The 24,843-nt window shown below is 37.1% G+C and overlaps 1 protein-coding gene and 1 pseudogene across 2 annotated transcripts in view; both read right to left on the reverse strand.

Moving 5' to 3' along the window:
- LOC126299400 (tRNA (guanine(6)-N2)-methyltransferase THUMP3-like) overlaps positions 1-24,843 on the reverse strand; it is a 132,274-nt gene that overhangs the window by 22,677 nt on the left and 84,754 nt on the right. For both annotated transcript variants that reach the window (XM_049991274.1, XM_049991273.1), the window contains exon 6: positions 9,742-9,876. In XM_049991274.1, the coding sequence (XP_049847231.1) occupies positions 9,742-9,876 (135 nt within the window). The remainder of the gene's footprint in view (positions 1-9,741; positions 9,877-24,843) is intronic.
- Positions 11,958-12,072, reverse strand: LOC126299746 (5S ribosomal RNA; annotated as a pseudogene).

The following is a 24,843-nucleotide window of genomic DNA, read 5'->3' on the forward strand; positions in this document are numbered from 1 at the left end:
CTCCACCACACTCCCCACCAATACTAAATTCATGATCCCTTGATGTATCAAAATGTGTCCTATCAGCAAATCCCTTCTTCTAATCAGGTTGTGCCACAAATTATTTTTCTTATCAATTCCATTCAGTATCTCCTCATTAGTTACATGATCTATCCATCTAATCTTCAGCATTCTTCTGTAGCATCACATTTCAAAAGCTTCTATTCTCTTCTTGTTTAAACTGTTTATCATCCATATTTCAGTTCCATATGTGGCAACACTCCAGACAAATACCTTACAGAAGACTTCCAAACACAAATCTATATTTGATGTTAAAAAATTATCTTCTTCAGAAATGCTTTTCTACTACTTTCAGTCTCTCATTTCCTAATCTAATTCTCACAGCATTACCTAATTTAATTTGACAAGATTCCATTATTCTGCTTTTGCTTTTGTTGATGTTCATCTTATATCAACCTTTCAAGACACTGTCCATTCCATTTAACTGCTCTTCCAAGTCCTTTGCTGTCTTTGACAGAATTCAATGCCACTGGCAAACTACCAAGTTTTTATTTTTTCTCCCTGAACATTAACTCCTACTCCAAATTTTTGTTTGGTTTGCATAATTGCTTGCTCTATGCACAGATTGAATAACATCAGGGATAGGCTATAACCCTGTCTTACTGCTTTCTCAACCACTGCTTCCCTTTCATGTCCCTCGACTCGTAACTGCCATCTGGTTTCAGTACAAGCTGTAAATAACCTTTCCCACCCTGTAGTTTACTCTTGCTACCTTCAGAATTTCAGAGAGTGCATTCCAGTCAATATTGCTGAAAGCTTTCTCTAAGTCCACAAAAGCTATAAATGTAGGTTTTCCTTTCCTTAACCTATCCTCTAAAGTAAGTTGTATGGGAAGTATCGCTTAGCATGTTCCTACATTTCTCTGAAATCCAAACTGATCTCCCCAAAGATTGGCTTGTACCACATTTTCCATTCTTCTGTAAAGAACTTGTGTTACTATTTCACAGCAATGACTTATTAAACTGATAGTTTGTTAATTTTCACACCTATCAGTATTGGTTTTCTTTGAAACTGTAATTATTAAATTCTTCTTGAAGTCTGAGGGTATTTTGCCTGTCTGCTACATCTTGCACACCAGAGGGAATAATTTTGTAATGGTTGGCTCTCCCAAGGCTATCAGTAGTTCTGATGGAATATCGTCTACTCCCAGGACCTTGTTATGACTTAGGTCTTTTAGTGCTCAGTCAAATTCTTCTCAGACTTTCATATCTCCCATCTCATTCTCTTCTATGTCCTCTTCTCTTTCTATAATATTGTTTTCAAGTTCATCTCCATTGCGTAGACCCTCTATATACTCCTTTCATCTTTCAACTTTCCCTTCTTCGGTTAGGACTTGTTTTCTATCAGAGGTCTTGATATTGAAATAGCTGCTACTCTTTTCACCAACCTACTCATTTATAGAGGCATAAATAAAAATTTTGCAAATTCTTAGTGGAATCGTTTGTTCAGTATTTCTTTTATGAACAAACATTTGTAAACATGGCAGGAATGTGACCTAATGAATGCAGCAACAATGTGACAGTGTCAGGCAGCAACAACTGTCAATAACAGTCTAATGGTGGAGTGAAGAAATCATAGTCTGGATGTTTTAGAACTGTGTCTCAACAAAATTTTGACGGAAAAATAAGCATTAAAAAGGCTAGCCGACTGCATAAAATTCCCAAAGGAGGCCTGATAAACAACATTCAAGATGATCATGGTAAAACACAAGGTGGACAGCCAGTTCTTATTGCTAAGGTAAAGGGGTGTGTGAGTTTCTTTGGAATTTCACAAAATCAAATTCACGATCGCATTTTTTTTGTCCTTAAGCTTTCTTTGTACGTTAATCTGAATTCAGTATTAAAATTTAATTATTATGGCAGATTTATTTTTGAGGTATTGATACAGCATCAAAATAGTTAAAGTTGCCCCAAAGTCAAAAACAATCTACAATTGAGACCTTACTTTTCCCGGCAAATTGAATGCATTAGATGAGTATGTGCCAAGCAAGATCGTAAGAGATGGAAAAGAGCCACCGTGGTACAACAACCGAGATAGAAAACTGCTGTGGAAACAAAGGGAACTTCACAGCAAACATAAATATAGCCAAAGCCTTGAGGACAAACAAAAATGTAGTGTGAGGAGAGCTATGCGAGAGGCGTTTAATGAATTCAAAAGTAAAGTTCTATGTACTGACTTGGCAGAAAATCCTAAGATATTATGGTCTTATGTCAAAGCGGTAGGTGGATCAAAACAAAATGTCCAGACACTCTGTGACCAAAATGGCACTGAAACAGAGGATGACAGACTAAAGGCCGAAATACTAAATGTCTTTTTCCAAAGCTATTTCACAGAGGAAGACTGCACTGTAGTTCTTTCTCTAGATTGTCACACAGATGACAAAATAGTAGATATCAAGATAGACAACAGAGGGATAGAGAAACAATTAAAATCGCTCAAAAGACGAAAGGCCGCTGGACCTGATGGGATACCGGTTCGATTTTACACAGAGTACGCGAAGGAGCTTGCCCCCCTTCTTGTAGCAGTGTACCGTAGGTCTCTAGAAGAGCGTAGCGTTCCAAAGGATTGGAAAAGGGCACAGGTCATCCCTGCTTTCAAGAAGGGACGTTGAACGGATGTGCAGAACTATAGTCCTATATCTCTAACATCGACCAGTTGTAAAATTTTGGAACATGTATTATATTCGAGTTTGATGACTTTTCCGGAGGCTAGAAATCTACTCTGTAGGAATCAGCATGGGTTTCGAAAAAGACGGTCGTGTGAAACCCAGCTCGCGCAATTCGTCCACGAGACTCAGAGAGCCATAGACACGCGTTCCCAGGTACATGCTGTGTTTCTTGACTTCCGCAAGGTGTTCGATACAGTTCCCCACAGTCATTTAATGAACAAAGTAAGAGCATATGGACTATCAGACCAATTGTGTGATGGGATTGAAGAGTTTCTAGATAACAGAACGCAGCATGTCATTCTCAATGGAGAGAAGTCTTCCAAAGTAAGAGTGATTTCAGGTGTGCCGCAGGGGAGTGTCGTAGGACTGTTGCTATTCACAATATACATAAATGACCTTGTGGATAACATTGGAAGTTAACTGAGGCTTTTTGCGGATGATGCTGTGGTATATCGAGAGGTTGTAACAATGGAAAATTGTACTGAAATACAGGAGGATCTGCAGCGAATTGACACATGGTGCAGGGAATGGAAATTGAATCTCAATGTAGACAAGTGTAATGTGCTGCGAATACACAGAAAGAAATATCCCTTATCATTTACAATATAGCAGGTCAGCAACTGGAAGCAGTTAATTCCATAAATTATCCGGGAGTATGCATTAGGAGTGGTTTAAAATGGAATGATCATATAAAGTTGATCATCAGTAAAGCAGATGCCAGACTGAGATTCATTGGAAGAATCCTAAGGAAATGCAATCCGAAAACAAAGGAAGTAGGTTACAGTACGCTTGTTCACCCACTGCTTGAATACTGCTCACCAGTGTGGGATCCGTACCAGACAGGGTTGATAGAAGAGATAGAGAAGATCCAACGGAGAGCAGCGTACTTCGTTACAGGATCATTTAGTAATCGCGAAAGCGTTACTAAGATGATAGATAAACTGCAGGAGGGACGCTCAGTAGCTCGGTACGGGCTTTTGTTGAAGTTTCGAGAATATACCTTCATCGAGGAATCAAGCAGTATATTGCTCCCTCCTACGTATATCTCGCGAAGATACCATGAGGATAAAATCAGAGAGATTAGAGCCCACACACAGACATACCAACAATCCTTCTTTCCACGAACAATACGAGACTGGAATAGAAGGGAGAACCAATAGAGGTACTCAAGGTACCCTCCGCCACACACCGTCAGGTGGCTTGCGGAGTATGGATATAGATGGGTCGATGAATGTTCAAATAATTTATGGGTTTCCTGCTGGGTGAGGTCATTGACCACTTAGGCAGTGGTCGACGACGTCACACGGCAGCAAACCCGTAAATTCAGCAAACCCGTAAATTATTTGAACAATCTACAATTGTCTCATAACAATCAGTCAGCTTCACCTCCGAGTTTGGTGAAGTTGACCAACAGTTTTTTTTATAATATTATTATGTGTCAGAACAATAGGTAATAAAGACCAAAAATTTTACTAACACAGCTCAATATCCATGTTCTGAAAGGAAAACCAATATATTAATTTTATTGGTTTCAGAAATCCAGAAGTTGCACAGTTCAAGCATATTGTACTTTCTCGTCATGCCATGGAATCCCACATTGCTGACTGGCTGCAGATGCACAGCATCAGTTGACTCAAAGGGCACCCAGGCTCATTTTATTTTCCATCGCATGTGACAATTCCAGTGACATGTCAGCCACAGCACAGAGTTGCAATTTTTGTGCAGTTAGTAAACACCGTACTAGAAATGACAGAGGACTATGTGAATTTAATCTCACTCATGGAAATTGCTACTGGCACAAATAATTTTGATGCTGTGGAGAAGGTAACATATTCCTTTGGAATGGAATAAAAAAACTCATCAGCGTAACAAATGATGGCACACCAACAATGTGGGGAGAGTGAAGTGGTCCTGATAGTGTGATAAGGGATAAATTGGAATCTATTTGGGGCTTGTTGATACTTGCAGTTCATTGTCTGTTATATCAAGAGGCACTACGTGCTAGGTCAGTTGAAGTAAATGATATAATGAAGTTTTTTTTCCATATAGTGAACTACACTCTGTTACACAGATTGAACATTTAAGGAATTCTTGGCTGATGTCATAGCCGAATTCGAAGATGGTTAAGTAATCAATAAATCATGACAAGGTTCCTCAATTTGTGTGACAAGACTCCAACATTCCTAGAGAGAAGTGGAAAAGAAAGCAAGGATCTCCATGATTGTCCGATTTGGGCTTCACTTTTATGCCAAACATCACCAACTTATTTGAATTCATCAAGTCTCTCAATGCAAGGGGAGAATCATTTAGTAACAGGTATGACAGACAAGACTGATGCTTTCAAACCAACCTATGGACAAACTGGCTTCAAGTTTATGACATGTAATGTTTCCTGGAACTCAAGGAAGTCAGTTTTAGACCAGGCATGACTTCTTATGTTTCAGTAATTGAATTCAATGAATTCAAAAACTGTGTGACTGAAGACTTATTTCATTTTATTTGTCAGGTCATGCTCACCATTTTGGCTGCTGATGACCTCATATTTCCGATTTGAAATGATAGACCTACAGTGTAACACTTGATTGTCCAATCCAGGAATTTACAAGAATTTTATAAAATGTTACCTCATGAGCAATATTCTCGCCCGCACAGACAAACTGTTAAATTTATTTATTTCAGTGTATGGGTCAACATATGTGTGTGTGTGTGTGTGTGTGTGTGTGTGTGTGTGTGTGTGTGTGTGTGTGTGTGTGTAAACATTTTTTAAATTATGAAATTTGTAAAATACCACCTGTTTGGTTTTAGCAGATTTTAATTTGTGTAACACTATGCATTCAGATAGCTGCAGATATATTACAAATTGCAAAGCCAGGACATACAAATTTTTGAACATCAGGACTTAATTTTAAATTTCTACATGTAAAGTGTTTTGTTTAACCTTCCACTGGTGCGCATTTTGTAGCAACTCAGCTAAGTTAATTTTTTTTTCTATTGTATTAGAATTGTGATCAATTGACTATATTTTTTGGTAATTTTATTTTTGAGATTTAGGACTAAACAATATGGTAGTATGAGTATCTCCCACGGCCATTTTGTGACCTGTTATTTTGGTGGATGGTGTATTTTCCACTGCAGATATGAAGCAACTTTTTCAGACTTCCCAAGTGACAATATAAGTGATCTCACAACAAACATAAACTAACTGTTGTAACAGTTTTTATGTATTTGGTACAGTGTATCACATGATGTCAGAAGCATCCAGATGTGGCAAGACATATTCCCAATTTTGTAGTAAGTATCCTTCCCATGTCTGTTTGACAAAGTACTTTGTTGGCAATCATACTTCCCAATAACCTTTAGATCAATGATATTTGATAGGATGTGTACTTCCCACAGCCCTTAAAGGTTTATTTCACAACAAACAGAAACTACAGCCTGTGCAGCGGGGTATCACTAGATCCCAGGAGTGTACATAACAGAGACAATGTATTCATATAAATGCAGGAAAGAAATACAGTTACTGGTAACCCCGGACCTGTGAAAGGGTTAATAAAAATTACGTGTAATTCTGCTCACTATCTATGTTACTTATTTATGCAATAAAGTTATGGCTTTTGCACAAGGTTAAAACACTGAAAATAAACACTTGTGAAATGCTGCTTATAAAAGTAAGCTGCAATATTCGCCTTTTAGAAGTAGTTCTACCATGCTGCAAACATGCCTTTGTATGTTTTCCACTTGATCAGTCCTCCATATACAGCACTCTCTCTCATTATAGGTGAATAACAGCAATAAGATGAGGATTCAGTAACACATATCACAGAGTAACAGATTTTTTATATAAGTGGAGAAAATTGTAAGGGATGAACACAACTGAATTTTTGGTAACACACTATACCACCAACAGATGCATGCCACCTATATCTCAATCAATTTCACTTTCATCTAGGTGGTCACCAGAACTGCTGTCAGAATTTAATGAAATAATAAGTTGAGTTCAGTGTCATTTTTCACTACACACTGATTCTCCCATGCTTTTATCATCACTTCTTTAGTTTGTCTTACAACAATATGCCAATCTGATGATGAAGTCCGGTTAATAGCATCTTTTGTCAATCTTTCCACTTATGTTAACATGTAGTTTTTGTTGTTCCCTACCACATAACCTTTAACTTGAGGCCATTTGAGTTCAATAGAACTGAATTGGTAGTGGTGTGGTGGCAGTCTGAGGAGCTTATGATCATATTTGTTCATCATTTCATCTACAACACACAGAGGTCAAAGAAGTTTATTATGAGCCATGGGATCCAGTAATTCACTCTTCCTACAGCTGTCTTGTATGAGAATCTATTTTTTATTTGTTTATTTTAGCCAGTTGATAATTTTTGTTTTCTGGGAGCTATTGTAGGCACTTTCTCATGGATAGTCAAACAATACAAGGCATTGTCCATAACTATAACTGAAGGCTTGTCCAAGTTTTCCAGAAGTGAGTCCTTAAACCACTACTGAAATGTATCTCCATTTATTTTTTAAAGGTAATCACCAGTTTGCTTCTATCTAAATAACATACAGTTTTCTACAAACCCTGCTGATTTATCTGCTTGGAAAAGAATCAGTCTATTACCTTTGCCAGTGGATTGTGACATGGTGCCAGTTACTGTATCAACTATCAGGCTGTACTCATTGAATGACTTGCATTTATCCAAGTTGAGCCACACAATACAACCAAAGTTTTCCTGTGATACTACACTCAAAAATCGACACTGCCATGCTACAATATCACCTCTCTCCATTATGACCTTTCTTCCGTTAATTTTGTTTATACGTCAAGCCTAAGTAATGTACTACATTTCACAGAGACGATTTACTGCCTCCAAAATGTTTTGCTTCTTCTAAGAAAGCCTTCAGTTCTTCAAGGGTTGAGTGTTTGTTTCTCGAAGAGTAATTATAAATAGGACATCTAAATTAATCTCCCCTAAGATCACTGATATTTGTCACATGCTACTTGAATACTCTCTTCTTTCCTGTATGCTTAGATGAGATGTCCAGCCTCAGTTTCTTCTGCTCTTGCATAATTTTCTCTCTCTACTCTCACAATACTATTTCTGTTAATTTTTAATGCACCATGGTTCTGTTTATCACTTTAGTGAGAGGTAGCAAGGACCTACCATTGTCTTTATCTCACTCTGTGTATTTCCTAACATTGCTGCAGTCACACAGCAACCATCCTGAGATGTTCTGTCCCTCTCCTTCCTTCTTATATTAAAACACTGTCAATAACAATAAATAATCACACAACACAATTCACTGCACCACACTGTAGAACTGCTACATGATCAATGTAGTTTCAAGGGCAGAATGAAGCTGAGTTTGTTGCCACTTTCTTTCTTTTTTCTTCTCCCACCATGTTGCAGGGATTTGAAGGCCAGCCTTATCTCTGTTGCTATAATAGTCTGCATGCAGTTGATTTCCAAACAAAGTGCTGCTTCTCTTCCTTTTGCATAATTAGTCTATTACCATATTTGCTCTGAAAGTTTCGACTCTGTTATACAGGTCATCTAATTTATCAGCAGAAAGACGTTACATCAAATTCCTATTAAAATACTTATATGCTTTCTGATGACTCTGTGCCTAGATGACATTTCTGTGTTGTGGACATTACTCTAAAATTAAATGCATTTTCTTCTGATACCAGAAACAATTCACAGATTCCAGTTCTCTCCGCTTTTAGCCAACACATATCTCCATTGTGTTTTAATGCAATCAAACAACAACTAAAAGCAAGGAATAATGACTCGTGCAAATTACCAGTCTTTTACATCCATGCATGTAGAAATAAAGTAACAAAACAGTTTGTTCAACTAGTAAAAGGGTTAATAGCAACTAAAATGATAGCCATTAATTTTTGACTGCGTACTGTGAAAAAATAATTTTCTTAGAGAAAGATAGCAAGCAAGCTTAAAAGTATGAATGTGTATTTGAACTTGCAACTTTTAGATTACCAGTCCAGTGGCTTTACTCTTTCAGTAATATGTCACACAGATGATTTTTTTCCATTTAATTTTGTTACAGCACACTGTAACTGTAATGACAATTGAGATTGTGGATGTGACTGATGGGATAAACCACGTAAGAAACAGAAATGAAACATGAATTCGGCACAGTGCATGGGGCAACCTTGACTGTAATGCACAGTGGTTTATATATTTAGTCCACACTATAAGAAGATATGGCTCTCCTTCCACTCTTGAAATGATTTCAGTATGATGGCTGCAGTTCATGTACAGTAACATATGACAAAGTCCACTCAATGCAAAGCTACCTCATTTTTCACTGCCAGCTCTCCGAATTCACATTTATTTCAAATCATCACAATAACTGTGACCATTAAAGGCAAGTTATGATATGAGAATGTAGGATGAGAAAGACTAAGTTTTTAACCAAGTAGATTATTTATGACCTGTCAATTTGACATTGTATTTTCACAATTTTGTGTAGAAAATAAAACTTTTACCAAACTACAAACTTCAACACAAGATAAAGTTTTGCCTCAGTTGCATACAAATGTTTTTATAGTAGTGCAAGAGATATTGCAAAAATCAATGCATAGTGCACTCTGCTTCCAAACCCCTCCCACCCTTGCGGCCTGCTTGTCTGGCCTCCTCCCAAACCTTGCATGCAGCATCACCTGGCAAGGCTCTGCTGCTCATGCCTGCAGAACAGGCAACACAGCTGCAATTGGCTGACACTCAACCCCTACCACTCGACACACAGAAATGTCAATCACAAAGTAATTTTACTCAGAGTACAATCCCTATTCTACCTGACATGGTTCACTAATAAAAGCAAATAAATACACAGGTTTCATCAGAGTTATCAAAGGCAATTCAATGTACAGAAGATAGAATGTATGAACACTTTATTCTATCCTATATCACAAGCAGTTTGAAAACAATGTATACTTTACTCAAACTGAAACTCTTAATTGAGGTCCCCAGAAAGTAGAAACTTACTCTTACAAAATTTCCCTTGTCATATGTTAAAAACACAGCTCTTCCAGATGTCTTCATGACTCTTGCTAGTTCAAACAGCAGTCTTACATAAAGTGTGCTGTTATTCTTCTTTGATCCCATTCTTTTTCCAAAGGGCTGCAAAAAAATTTTTAATATTCAGATATGGGTAAAATGTATTAATGTTTTAATAATTAAAATATGTTAAAAGAAATTAAATAAAACTGTCCTTACCATGAAAAAATATGCAAATATAGTTTAAGCTACCACCAAAATACTTTTAAAAACATGAAATTCTGGTACCAAGGCTCCTTCGGCTGTTGTCTGTATTATTATTGTTCAGTTGTAGTAGTACTAGTAGTAACGCCCAGTTATTCCAGATGATTAAAACAAGGCAATACATAGCATTTTTTGTTATAATATTGCAGTTGAAGTGTGAAATTATATTTGGACAAAAGACAGGAGGCTACAACAAATATTTATCATAACACAGTCACAACTTCAAAGAAAACAATGTTACAGGTGAAGAACTGTGTGTCCACTACTGTTAGAGGTTTTTTAAGTGAGAACAAGAGTGCAAAGGCCTTCCTCAACACAACTCTTTGCTGTGACACTTTTGCAATTTCAGAATAAAATATGAGTACTACAGAGCTTGTGGTGTTTATGCTCCATCACTGCCAACATTTACTACATTTTTGTAACTATGTTTTAATGCACAGTACAGGAAGATTTTGTTATGGGAGGCTAGTGAGTAGGTAGGATCACAATGCAGACTCACCTAATGATACACCGTTCACATAACACGAGAACGGCTGGGCGAGTGAGAGCCATATCGTACTAGAGCACAGAGGGACAGTGGGGATTCACCTACCACGCTGGACACCAAGAAGCAAATCTTTCATTATTTATATTTGTTGTTTAAATATTAATATACAGCTCCAACCATGTTGATGAGGTTACTAGCTTTGACACCTTGTTAATAATAATATCAATATCAGTCAATTTATCAGGAAATATTAATTACAGATCAATGCTTATTGGTGGAGAGCATGGACCAGTCATAAGTGTGTCCTGAGAGGACAGGTGCCAAATTGCAAAGATAGCTCACTACTAGTCTATGATTGGTTCCTGATGAGATAATACATGAATCAATGTATAAAATTTGATCTCGTGTAGAGAAGGAAGAGTTAGATGAAAATTTGGCTCAATGACATTCTTGTGCCAGCTTGTGTTAATCTCTCGTGAATTCTAAGATCGAGTGGAGATTTTTACTGTGTCTTTTGCAGTGCTCTAGATATGATTATCATCTGCAAAATTTGCCATGAATGATGATAAGACTCACTCCCGTTTCTATAAATAGAAATAAAATCCAGTGGCATCCCAATACTACTCCTTAATATCAATTTTAATAGCACTAAATTCTTTCCCATATGCCACTTTGTTATGCACTGTTTACTGCAAGCATGTAAGAGCCTGTAGCCATCAGTGAAGAAACCAATTGGGATGACAGCTACATATTTACAAGAATAGTGAGTGTGGACATTATTTACTGAAATGCACAATTGCTCCTGACATACCCTCAAGAGTACTTTACACTTGGCATCCCTTGTGTGTGTACTGCACTGCACTGCAAATCTCTGGTTACATCTACCAGGAGGGAGACACCCTAAGTAGCGAAGCTGCTGTTCCTGTGTGGACCTCAAGAACTATTGTGGGGCCTCACGGTTAGGATTGGCCTATGGGAGCGGCCGTGTGGGGGCGGACGCTGCGTCAAATGCGTCATAGAGGCTGCGGAAGAAACTACTCCTGCAGCAGATCGGGCCAACGTGTGGTCGGCCTGCCCCTTGTGTGTGTGTTACTTTACAAGCTCTTAAGACACTGATGGTGGCCATAATTTGCATTTTCATAAAACTGTGTTTTGTTGCATTAGTTCTGGCTTTCTCCCTAAACCATAGATACTAAAAGACAGTAAAAGTGGTGACAGGTGCTCAGAAAGCCAATAAAAAAAAAAAAAGAAGCACTCCATCTTCAGGCCACGAGTGGCCCATCGGGACCATCTGACCGCCGTGTCATCCTCAGACGAGGATGCGGATAGGAGGTGCGTGTGGTAAGTACACCGTTCTGCCTGTCATTATGATGGTTTTCTTTGACCAGAGCCGCTGCTATTCGGTCGAGTAGTTCCTCAGTTAGCATCACGAGGCTGAGTGCACCCCGAAAAATGGCAACAGCACATGGTGGCCCGGATGGTCACCCACCAAAGTGCTGGCCACGCCCGACAGCGCTTAACTTTGGTGATCTGGGAACCAGTGTATCCACTGCAGCAAGGCCGTTGCCCAGAAAGCCAATGATGTGCTTAAATTTAATTCACATTGGTCTAGTACAATAGTACGAAGATCAAACAAGTGTGAAGTCCACACAATAATGATATACAACAGTTTACAGCTACATGTCGTCTCATATAGAGAAATCTATGCGTTGAACAACAGTCACTGAAGAAATGATTCAACATGTGTAGACAAATTTGTCATGACCTCCATGACTAGCTGTTTTAACCCTATGCAATCTTTTTTGTGTGGTGTACCGTGAAAGAATCACAGTCCGCACCACTTTTATCAGTAGAAATACCACAGCTATGAGCTCACATCAGCAAAGCTTTTGAACACACTGATGTTAAGATGTTACATTGTGTATCAGACAAACTTTATCAGTAACTCAATACTTGTAGTATCAGAATAGGGGAGCATATTGAGCACTTGTAAAAAAAAAATAAAGCTTTATGAGTACCTTTGTATGATTTGGTGGCAAAGCTCCTGCAATAATATGTCAAAAATTTAACTTTTGTAATCCTGCCAGATGTATCAATAGAGCAATCAATATGCTCATATGTGGTGAGGTCACCAAGTGTGGCACAGAGTGATAAATTCTCAGGCACCAGATCATGTGGACATACTTCTAATGACATTAAGATACTTGACTAGTTTTTGAACATTGAGTTGGACTTTGTTATTCCCTGCAGTTGATGTTTGGCTTGTACGCAGTTAGTAATGTGGTCCTGCCTCCATTCAGTCACAAGTTGTGCCTTCTGTGAGTGAACTGACAGTGTGTGTGGACACAGAGAGTGGTTCATAACTGAATGCTTCCACTCTGACAAATTTAGTGTTCATCATCATTAATGTTTGAGTTATTCAGGAAATAACAAGAGTACTTTTAAGATTTGTAAAGTCTTTATTTCTGTATAGTTGAAGTGTCAGGATCTACTATATTTTGCAATTTATTTGTACTTAATCGATGTCCAATAAAACTGTGTTGTTGTTGAAGACTTACCACAATAACAATAATACACTAGTGAAATTGTTTTTATGATTTGTATTAATAGTTGTTGTTAAAACTAATTGTGTGTGTTTATTCTGACATTTTTTCAACCTTGTCTTTTATAATATCCAGATACTTGAAGAGTCCTATAGCTGGTTAATATAGGGACTGAGATATGTTGTTACTTTCTGACAAGAAATACACTGCAATATTCTGGATGACAATAACCTTTAGGCTGCAGTCATGGTGGCACCAATATCGGCACACTCCATTGATGACCGACATCAGTTGCTGACAACTGATGTTTTTGTATCAGTGTGCCACTACATGTATGGTCATGATGTAGGCGATCTCATCATCCAAACATATAGACTTCAGACGACAATCAGTGAAATTCAAATCAATATGTTTTCTTCTGTCAAATTGGTTGACATTCTCACAAATGAAATATGGACTGTCAGAAGAAGCTGGTAAGTTTAGTCCAAGAAAGGAATCGTGGAATCCTGAGGAAGAAAAATTTTGTAAGTGGGATATAGTTCGGAATCTATGAAATGAAATTCCAGATTTACTGGAAATCGCAAGCAGGCAAAATCTTTATTGGAAATTTTAGGTGTAAATTATAACCTCAACAATAATTTGTTCAAGGAAGAAGGGTGGTGTATCTTACATTTAGACTCTCTGTAGTGTGTTTATTTTTTTTCCCCTGGTAGGTGGGCATTAGCTATCTACAAATTATTATTACTGCTTACTAGCATTTTTATGCCAGTAGCGTGGTGATTCTGTTCTATGGGGGTGGTCGCAAATGTGGAGTATGTTTTCCAACTATTCAGTGCTTCATGTGTTCAGAGCACCTTATTCTATCTTTCTCTTTCACACATATGCTGAATGATGTCATTGAAGGTCAACTTGCATAATATAATCTTATTTTCCAGTGGCATCACAAATCATCTCATAAAATCTCTCTCTTCAACTCACATATTCATAAAACATTGCTGGTTAATCCAATAACTGTGGAAAGAAAGTACAGTACTTGCATCTTTCTTTTCAAGACAGATATAACACACTCACATGCAGTCAGTATCTTTTTAATAGCAAAATCTGCAATGCAGCACTCACCTCCAATCACATAGGCTTTGTGGCACCCAGCACATACATGAACGGTAAAATATATTCTAACCTCCTTAACAGAATAGATTATAACCTAACCTTGATCTCCCCAAAAACTGATGCAGGAGATCAGACTTGCTGCGAGCAAGCTATCGCCTGACGTTATCAGGCAACCTCCAGTGATAGTACCTAGTGTTCACTGTCAGAGTCACTGTGAATGCAGCCTAAGATGGGTTACACAAGGCGAAGCTTGCACATGAGTAAGATTAAGAAGTGATGAGCTCTCTTGGACAAACTTCTGTAAGGAGGTCTGCGCTTTTTGGGGGGAAGGGTTCAATTATGTGGAGTATCTCCTCAAATATGTTACTGGCTCAGGAAAATTTTGAGTCCCAGATCCCATTATGTTATATGTTATGGTGTTGCAACCGCTCAACACGAATGGAAGTAACACTAGGTATGCCCCAAGAAAGTACAATTTTACAGCTAATATCTTCATTAAACATTAACAGTTTATTGGGTAAGTTCATCAGTATCTTCATACTGGTGCCTACAGAGAAGTAGCATCACAGTCTGGTGACTTCGAGGCTGCTTATATCCTCACCCCTACAGCCCTCCTCTGCCCAGTGTGCTGTTACACATCATCAAGTGCAGAAGTATGTTTGGTGACACTCTCATTAATTGTCCTAATAATACTCAATTTAGGGACCTAAACATTGTGGAGGTTGTAGCCAGCGATGCAATTTATTGGGTGGTCCCTGGTTTGCATCTCAATAGTTTTCTTGCTGACACAGTCCCAGTAATGTGACATTACAGCCAGCACTCTGGTGCAGTTGTACTCCATGTAATGTATTTCCAGAATACAACTGTCTGTGCTAGTGTTCTATAGATGGTTTCCTTTACAAATGAACAACACTTTCCTAAAATTTACCCAACAAACAGAAGCTTACCATCTGCCTTCCATACTAACGTCCTTACATGCTTGTTCCATTTCATATTGCTTTGCAAATGTTACACCTACATATTCCATCAACTTGACTATGTCAAGCAGCACACTACTAATACTGTATTGAACATTAGAGTTGTTTTTTCTACTCATCTGCACTAGCCTACACTTTCCTACGTTTAGAGCAAGCTTCCATTCATCCATCATTTTTATGTTCAGGTGATTGGAATTGATTTGAGTGAGAAATCTATTCAGTTCATCTCTTCGATGTGACCATGTAATGAAGGTATTGTTAACATACAGGAAGATGCTGGTTGATTCCATGGAGCAAGTTTTCACTCATACATCTTCAAAGTTTTCCTTATGCAAGTTAGCAACAGTCAGAGTGGGCTGCTGAATACAATCCTTTCCATATGCTCATATTATACCCCTCTAAAAAGAAGATCATGTGGAGATTAGCACATATTTGTAAAGGTTAGTGCTCTCTCAGTCCAATCTTTAACACTAAGCTCCAAAGTCTTTAACACTAAGCTCTAAAGCTCTTGCAAGGGACTCCTAGTAATGAGGGAGACAATGTCAAAACTTATGAGGATTTCAGATTCCCTAGGCCTGTAGGTGTTCAGCTATTTTATACTGCATTTAGGAAATACATGACATGGAGTACAACTGAATCAGAGACCTGGCTAAAACTGACATTTCTGGGACTGTCTCTTGGAGGACTCTATTGAGACAAGAAACAGAGATCTTATAATCAACTGGGTTTAACAAGGGCAAAGAATGAGACTAAGAGCAAACATAATACACTGATTCCTCATTTTGATGGAGTTGCTACAGCCACCAGGCCAATGCAAGCCCTGGAGAACAAACCAGCAGGTCAAAACGCAAAGCCCTGATGACTTAAAACAGGTTTTGGACAAAACAAATAATGCACAGCCAAGATGGCACTGACAAGCCAGTGCAGTGAGACCTCAATTTCCACTAAAAAACCTTACATATAGTGGTTCAGCATGCAAAATATGTGAAAATGGGTGTTAATAGGTGTATTATGTGTGAAGAGTAACTTCTGGTTTCATGAGAAGTGTGCAAAGTCAACTTAAAAATTTTTAAATCATGAGTTCCTTGACTGTGACATGTATGTGGACATGGTGAATGTAAGTAGTTGATAAACACAGTGAGCTCTAACAACAAAATTTTCAAGTTGTTGAAGAGAGACACTGAAGTTCTTAAAGACAAAATAATTTTTTTGAAAGAAGAAGACACAAGACTCAAAAATGAAAAAAAAGTTAAGAGCTGATGAAAATACCAACAAAGTGACAAAATATAACCACAACAACTCGTGCACATGATAAAACAGACTTCAATACTGTGACAGTCTGGCGTGAATGACAAAATTGCAAATAACAATCAGTGTACAAAACTAACAGAAACATATAAGTGGACCAACATAAAATATAAAAACAGTACACACAGTGTAGGACAAAGAGTCAAGAATGAATTTCTAATAATCAGAGATTCTATGCTTAAAAATGTTGTAGCTCCAAGCCGCACAACTGACCCAAGGATAAGTACTCATAATTAAATACGCATTTAAAGAATGTTCTTGAAGCAAAAAACAGACTAACAGAAAGTGTAAACTTTAATGCAAATTAAAAAGCAGTTTTTATCCATGTGGGGATGAATACCTTCGAAGCTACGGCAAAAATGATGTCATCAATGAAACAAGAAATGTGATCACAACATTGAAAAATGTATTTCCAGCATCAGGAGTGGCATTCTCTATAAAAGATCAGTGAGCAACAAATACATAGGCAAAATAATCAACAGCATCAGAGAACAGTGTAATAGCATAGGAACAATATTTGTAGAGAGCCAAGTATGTTTATAACCACACATTGCTTAGCACAGGATGGCCTACATTTAAACAGGTTATGGTTGGCAAAATTCAGAAAGATATTTAGTGATGTGTAAATATATAAATAACAAAAGAATCCCAATGTGAATGATGGAGGTTACAAGCTACCTAAAGGAACAAAATGTAAAAATACATCAAGGAAACCCATTCTTAAAACAATAGGTAACAGTAGTTCATTTTTGTTGCTGTCCTTAAGGTGAGATTCAACAGCTGTTTATTTTTCCCATTAGTCATTTACTGGTTTTGGTTATTAACCACCATCCAGCATGTAGGGTACAACAGATTAGTTAAATTGATTAGAGTAGTTGTTTGTCTTGTTTTTCCAGTGATGTTTGTCTATTTGATATGAGATATGACTGTCAGTATTCTAAGACAAATTATGTCACATATTTGTACAATTTCACTCAATAATTTCGATACTGTTTAACTAATCTGTTGTACTGTAAATCCTGGATGTTTAATAACTAAAGCCAGTAGACGACTAATGGGACAAATAAACAGCTGATAATTAAAATGCATTTTATTTTAAAAAATCATTTTTGATGCATTTAAACATAAATGGCTTACATACAAAACGTAGGACTGGCAAAGAAGCAAAATTTGACGATCTACAAATTTTCTTGGCAGGAGGGAGAAATATATCAGTCTTTGGCAAAACGAACAATCCTTAAAAATTAGAGAGCTATGTTATAGATGGTACCTTTTGTAAAAGTAATAAAATTCATGGAAGTTCCTGTATACTAACTAAAAATTCTTTAACACGTAAGGTAAGAGATGATAAGAGATGACTTTCATTTTCTAAATGATGATGACATATTTGAATGGGGCTGTACAGAATTAGATGGACAAAATATTGTAATAATTTTGAGATACAGAATCCCAGGAAAAGAAGCAACAAAAGTATTTCTGTTAAAGTAAGATGTCTCTTACAGAAATACAAAAGCAAAGAAGAGCATAAGAAAAGGACTATTATAGCTGTTGATTTAACATAAGTGTAATAAAGGAATCCAATGAATCAACAGAACTTATTGATCTTATTCAAGCATTTGGTTACAAGCTAAACTTCACTGAATTCACAAGACAGAGTAAACAAACTGCAAATTGAATAGATAACATTCTGACAAATTATTCATATGATCACATAAAAAATTCTGCATTGATTTAGGTATTTTTGATTGTTCTGCACTGTTTTTGGAGCTACCAAAAAGAAATGAAACAACCATTAGAAAAATGGCTGTAGGAAAATACAGACTTGTTTTACTTTAGGCTTAAAGAAGTAAACTGGCCAGTGGATCACTGTACTACAAGTTCTAAAGATTGTGGCAGATTTCTTGAGAAATTTTACTGAAATATTTCCTCCCACATTCTGCCACAGAAATATGACAAACTGAAATGGATAACTGCTGGTACAGAGGTGTCACATGCCAGAAAAAGACAGTTGTATAATCAACTGCAAAGTGATAAGAATGTAGAGTTTTAAACCATGCAAAAAAGTATAAAACTGTATTTTGAAGGGTGGCAAAGGCAGCAAACCAAATGGCACACAAAAAATTCATTCTGAATCATACAAAAAGATCAAAGCAAAATTTGACAATCTACAAATTTTCTTGGCAGGAGGGAGAAATATATCAGTCTTTGCCAAAACAAACAATCCTTAAAAATTAATGAGCTATGTTATAGATGGTACCTTTTGTACAGAAAGGTACAGAAAGAATGATAGTGCCTTTAAATGGTTTAAATTATATTTAACAGACAGAAAGCAAAGGGTAGTCGCAACTCCAGGTGTCAAATCCATTGTAAATACTTAAGAAACACCAGAATACGTCAATGAGTTTTTTTTAAATAAATGTATCAAAATCAGATGTTGATGTAAGTGGATATCTAGATTATATCCAACTCTTTGGTTTCAATCAAGATAACTGACAAGTTTATGTAGTAGTAAAGCCATTACTCAACAAAGGCTCAAGGGAAGATGCAGAAAACTACCAATCAGTAAGTCTTCTCCCCACATTTTCAAAAATATCACACAAATTTATTGCAATCCGGATCCAAAATTTCATGGCAAAATCTAATAGCATCAAATTAAATCACTTTGGCTTCAAGAAGAAGAAAAAAAAAAAAAACAGTTCAATATGTGCTATCAACAAATTTACTGAGAAAATTTGTTTATCTCTAGGCAAATCGCAAAATGTCACAAGAATTTTCTGTGATCTTATGAAGTTTTTTTATGATATAAACCACTCTCTACTCTAACATAAATTGGAAAGGTACAGAAAAAATGATAGTGCCTTTAAATGGTTTAAATTATATTTAACAGATAGAAAGCAAAGGGTAGTCGTAACTCGAGGTAAAAAAAAAATTGTTTCTCGGAAAGGAAAATTATTTCACAGGATATTTCACAAGCGTCCATCTTAAGCCCAATCCTGATTTACCTCTAAATACATCATCTCGCTCAGATGAGACCACAGAACAAATTCCTCACAAAGTCATTGACACCCTAAATAATTTAGAACACTGATTTGATGAAAATGGGCTGAAACTTAACATGAAAGAAACTGACCTTACACAGTTCAAAACTAAACGTTCAGAACCAAGTGATTTCCAACTTACACATAAAAATCAGGAACTTAAGGATGCAGAATTCGTCAATTACCTGGGGACATTTTTAGGAAAAAAAATCATCCTGGTCTTTGCATATAAGCTACTTGGTAAACAAACTAAACAGTCTTGCATTTGCAATGACATTACTGTCTTATGCAAGGGACACTGTCATTAAGAAAGTTGTTTTCGACAACTGTTTCGAAGCTGTTGTATGATACGGAATAATCCCTTGGGGGGCATACAAGTCATGTAAATAGATTATTATTAATTCAATAAACTATTATAAGAAATACGTGTAATATTAAGCCCAGAGAGTCATGTTGACTCTTATTCAGGGTCTAAAAATTCTAACTATTCCACATATGTTCATATATGAACTGTTTGTCTTTATCTCTACCAATCCAGAATTATTTATAATAAACCATTTTCAACATACGTATGACACCAGAAACGAAGAAAATTTCATGATGCCATTTCATAGATTAAAATTATCTCCCAGATTTCTCAATACATGGCTATGAAAATTTATAATAAGTTAAAAATGAAAAACTCACATTATGGAACTAGGTTTACTAAAGATAAAATTACGCACCACACTAGTCCAAAAATGTTGTTATCCACTCATGGAATTTCTAAATAATGATGAAGATTTCTTTGTAGAGTAATGTAGCATATGTGGAATGATTTTTGTAAATTAGGATTGTTTTTGTTCTTTGCTTGACACAATGTGTGTCTCTCTGGTATGTTATTTACAGGGTGTCCCATTTATCTTGACACCTAAATAACTGTTTGTTGAAATGCAAATTACAAAATGTTTCAAGCAAATGTTCTTTAGCTGTCAGTGGGACATCAATCAGCATGATTGCCTTTGTTGTAGATTTGTTTTTTTACAAAGATATGAACAGCAGTATGGCTTTTTTAAATGACACCTTGTATTTTTTATTCAGTAATTCATTTCCTCTCCTAAAGACCTATTCAAAAATGTATCACAGAGTACCATTCACTGAAACACAATGTTATTAATTACATAACACAACACAGACTTTGAGCCTAGGATCACAGACTCGTCCACTTGCTGGAGTTGTCAGAAAACAAATGAAAACCAAGTGAAAACATAACACAAAACTGACTTTGACTCTCCTGTACCACTGCCCAGGAGTAGAACATTCAAAGGTGCTCAAAGTGGTGACCCCGGACACTGATACACTGGTGCACTTGTTGAATGAAAGAATTATTTACTGCTTCCAGTGTTGCCTGCTGAAGAGAATTACAAGCAAGCACGATACATTCCTGCATGTCCTCTGGAGTTGTTGGAATAGCACGATAGACAACGTCTTTAATGCATCCCCAAAGAAAAAAGTCCAGGGGATTTAAATCAGAAGACCTAGCAGGCCAAGCAGCTGTTCCTCCTCTACCAATCCATCTGGCAGGATACCTACGGTTCAGAACACGATGTGCATGCAAGGCATTATGTGCTCGACATCCATCATGCTGATACCACATAAGCATTATGTTCTTAGCGGCACTTCATCAGAAGAGGAGGAAAAATGCGTGTGAGGAAGTTGGCATATGCTGTGCCGTTTAGACTACCATCGATGAAATAAGGGCCAATAATGGTAGTACCAAGCATCCCACATTAGACGTTAACTCTCCTTTGACGCTGATGTTAGACCAGTCTAAGCCATCGTGGGTTGTTGCTGGACCAATAATGCATGTTCCTCGTATTTACCTGTCCTTTGTTTGAGAAGGAACATTCATTGGTAAATAGAACATTGGAGGAGAAGCTCAGGTTGGCGAGGATTTGCTGCTGTGCCCACTGACAAAACTGTACATGATTCTAGAAATCATTCCCATGCAATTCTTGATGTAGGTGTACATGGTATGGATGGAACCAGTGACGTATAAGAATACGATGTACACTCGTTTCAGAAAAGCCAATCTCGTGTTCAAGCTGCCACATGCTCACATGTGGATTCATAGCAATGGAAGTGAGAACAGTAACTTCGGCAGCTTCGTCTGTGCGAGTGTTACGACGATTGCATTGTCATGGGTTGAAACTTCCCGTTTCCTGAATCGTCGCAACAAGACGAGAAAATATCCATTGGGAAGGTGGGTTCTTGTCAGGATATCGCTCTCTGTACAGTTCCACTGCCTGTGTAGCATTTTGCCCACTTTCAAGACAACAATAAAAGAAATTTTATGTCGTTGCGGACTGTAGGAAGAACAGCCTTTACTGTATGCCTGCTGTAATAAATGTAGCCATACATATGAAAAAAGTATTGCAATTACTGTTCTGCTAACTTACATTCCCCATAGATGAGTAGCATTTCTACCTTCTCTTTGTTGGTGCAGATTCTACTCACACAACTCTTCAACTGATGATGGTTGACGGAATGACGGGTGTGCATTCTGCTTATGTTTACATTTGTCCTCTGTCAACATCAGCACGTGGATGTGTTTAATTACCCTGAGTGCCTGCACTAAGCACTGGGAGTGTCAATGTCAAAGTTGTGTTATGTAATTAATAACGTCGTGATTCAGTGAATGGTACACTGTGATACATTTTTGAATAAGTCTTTAGGAGAGGAAATGAATTATCGAATAAAAATACAGGGTGCCATTTAAAAAAGTCATACCACTGTTCATATCTTTGTAAAAAACAAAGCTACAATAAAGTCAATCATGCTGATTGATGTCCCCCTGATGGCTAAATAACATTTGCTTGAAACATTTTGTAATTGGCATCTGGACAAAAAGTTATTTAAGGTGGTCAAGATAGATGGGACACCCTGTACATGGCCTAGTATCCTAGCCTTTAAATCATGATTTACATATGTATGTCATGAGACAATAAATCCTGATTCTGACATAATGGAAGAAGTGGAAATTTGTAAACTAGTCTGATAGGATTTTTAATCAGTAGAAAGAGTTACTGAATAAAAAATTTATCAAAAAACTTTGTGCCTGTCCTACGAATAATTTTATAGTCCATTAAAGAATGACTTTCCAATTAGAGTTTAGTAAAACAGCAGCATAGACAGAAAATATATCCATAGACTGTTCTCTAGTTGATTGGCATACTGTGAGAAAAATTAGTAACTGGCTGTCAGACCATGATTCACAGAAAGTATTACTGAAAGAAATCAAGGCAGAATCATATCCCGAAGTAGCAAAAGGGATAACCTGGTAGGAAGTCTACTATATAGTTGACTTGAATGACAAATATAATACATTTCTTCAAACCTTTATCACTTTCTTTAATAGCTATAGCCTATTAAAAAAGTGAAGGCACATATGCAGCATTAATATGCAACCAATGTGGATAACTAGGGGCATTAGAATGTTAGGCAGGAGGAAACAGGAACTGTATCATAATGTGAAGAGCAATTACAGGCAGTAACAGAATTTTACAACAGATAATACTGCAAAGTGCAGAGGAATGTTATCAGACAGGCTAAAGCAATGCACCACACCTAGAGAATAGGAAGCTCTCAGAACAAAATTAAAACTACGAGGTCAGTTGTAAGAGAGGTATCAGGGCACAAAATGAGTGATCAACACATTGCACCTCTCTTGTGTGAGAGTGAAACTGTTAGCAGCAGGAGGAGGAGATCAGTGATTAACGTCCACTGACAATGAGGTCATTAAAGATGGAGAACAAGCTCAGACTTGGGAAGGACAGAGGAGGAAATTGGTCGTGCCATTGCAAAGGAATCATCCCAGCATTTGCCTTAAGCGACTGGATGGCGGAACATGGGTTTGCACCATCGACCTCCCGAAACTGTTAGTGATCCACCATAATTATGCAAAACATTTAATAATCACATATTGTCAATAGTAGGCAAGATAAATCAAAATTTTACTGGTAAAGGTAAATACGTAGAACTCTTGAAAGCTGGTGTTTTGAAACAACTAATGCCACATGCAGCTACAGTAAACAAGCAAAAAGGGAACTGAACCATTTATAACTTCATTAAAGAGTATGGGTATGAGGGAATTTCAGGTAGAATTATGAAAACCAGTACAACATACATTAGTTTTGTATGTCATTAGTCACCCGTGCAATGAATCTTTCAGGTGTGGTAACGTACAAAATCACCAGTCAATTTCTTTACTACCTGTTCTTTCAGAAGTTTTTGAAACAGCAATGTATAAGAGAATAGTAGCACATCTCAGTGCACATAATTTGGTATCAGACTCTCCATTTGGTTTTAGAAAGGGAGTACCTGCAGAAAATACTAATTATTATTTTGTGTATGAGGCATTATCAAGATAGACAATAGATTGAGGAAGCAGCTATTCTATTCGATTTTACAAAAGTATTTGATTGCATGGACCATGTAATACCCCTGCATAAGTTGGAGTGTTACGCAATTAGGGGAAAATGCTCAACAGTGATTTACTTCATATCTGGAAAGTAGGAAGCAGATCGTTGACCTCCAGTGACCACAAATAGGAAGGGGTTTGAATCTGACTGGAGTCATGTAAAATGTGCAGAGCCATAGGTTATGTTCTGGCTCCACTGCTTTTCTTTAGCATCACATATGGTGTTATATTTTGGAGCAACTCTGTGCACTCGCCAAGAATATTCTTAGTACAGAAACAGGCATCAAAATGATCTGCAGCAGTAGTTTGTGAACTCTGTGTAGGCTGTTGTTAAGGTGTTTCTGAATTCTAACTCTGCTGTTCCTGTAAATATATTCCATCATTGGATAATGTTGACAAGAGTGACATTTTCAGAAGGAATAGCAAAATCCCTTCAGTGGACAGTGGATGGAAAAATAATACACACTTAGATAACACTTCCTTAAGGATTGTACAGAAAAGTCTACACTATTCAGCTAATTTCATTTTGAATAGGCTTCCAGGAGAACTGAAAAAAATTGAGTGCCCAAAGTATATAAGCTCATGATGCAGAAAGAAATGAAGCACACCATTTACGAATCATTTATTCATCTGCACCACAATCAGAAGATTGACATGCTGCAACAATCTAAAGAGAATATTTATGTGCTACCCAATCACAAGCAACATAATCAGAAGACCAAAATGCAGTCAGAATTTAAAGAGAACATTCATGAGCTACTCAATCTCAATGAACAGTACTTGTTGATTTGAATCTTGCTGTGTTTCAATTTAATGTTACCTATGATTACAGTTATTATCCCAGTGTAATAATCGACAAAATGGATAAGGTGTGTGGGCATTGTGGTTCACTTAAGTTCATAAA

Source organism: Schistocerca gregaria, chromosome X, assembly GCF_023897955.1.
Source record: "Schistocerca gregaria isolate iqSchGreg1 chromosome X, iqSchGreg1.2, whole genome shotgun sequence".
Taxonomy (NCBI): domain Eukaryota; kingdom Metazoa; phylum Arthropoda; class Insecta; order Orthoptera; family Acrididae; genus Schistocerca; species Schistocerca gregaria.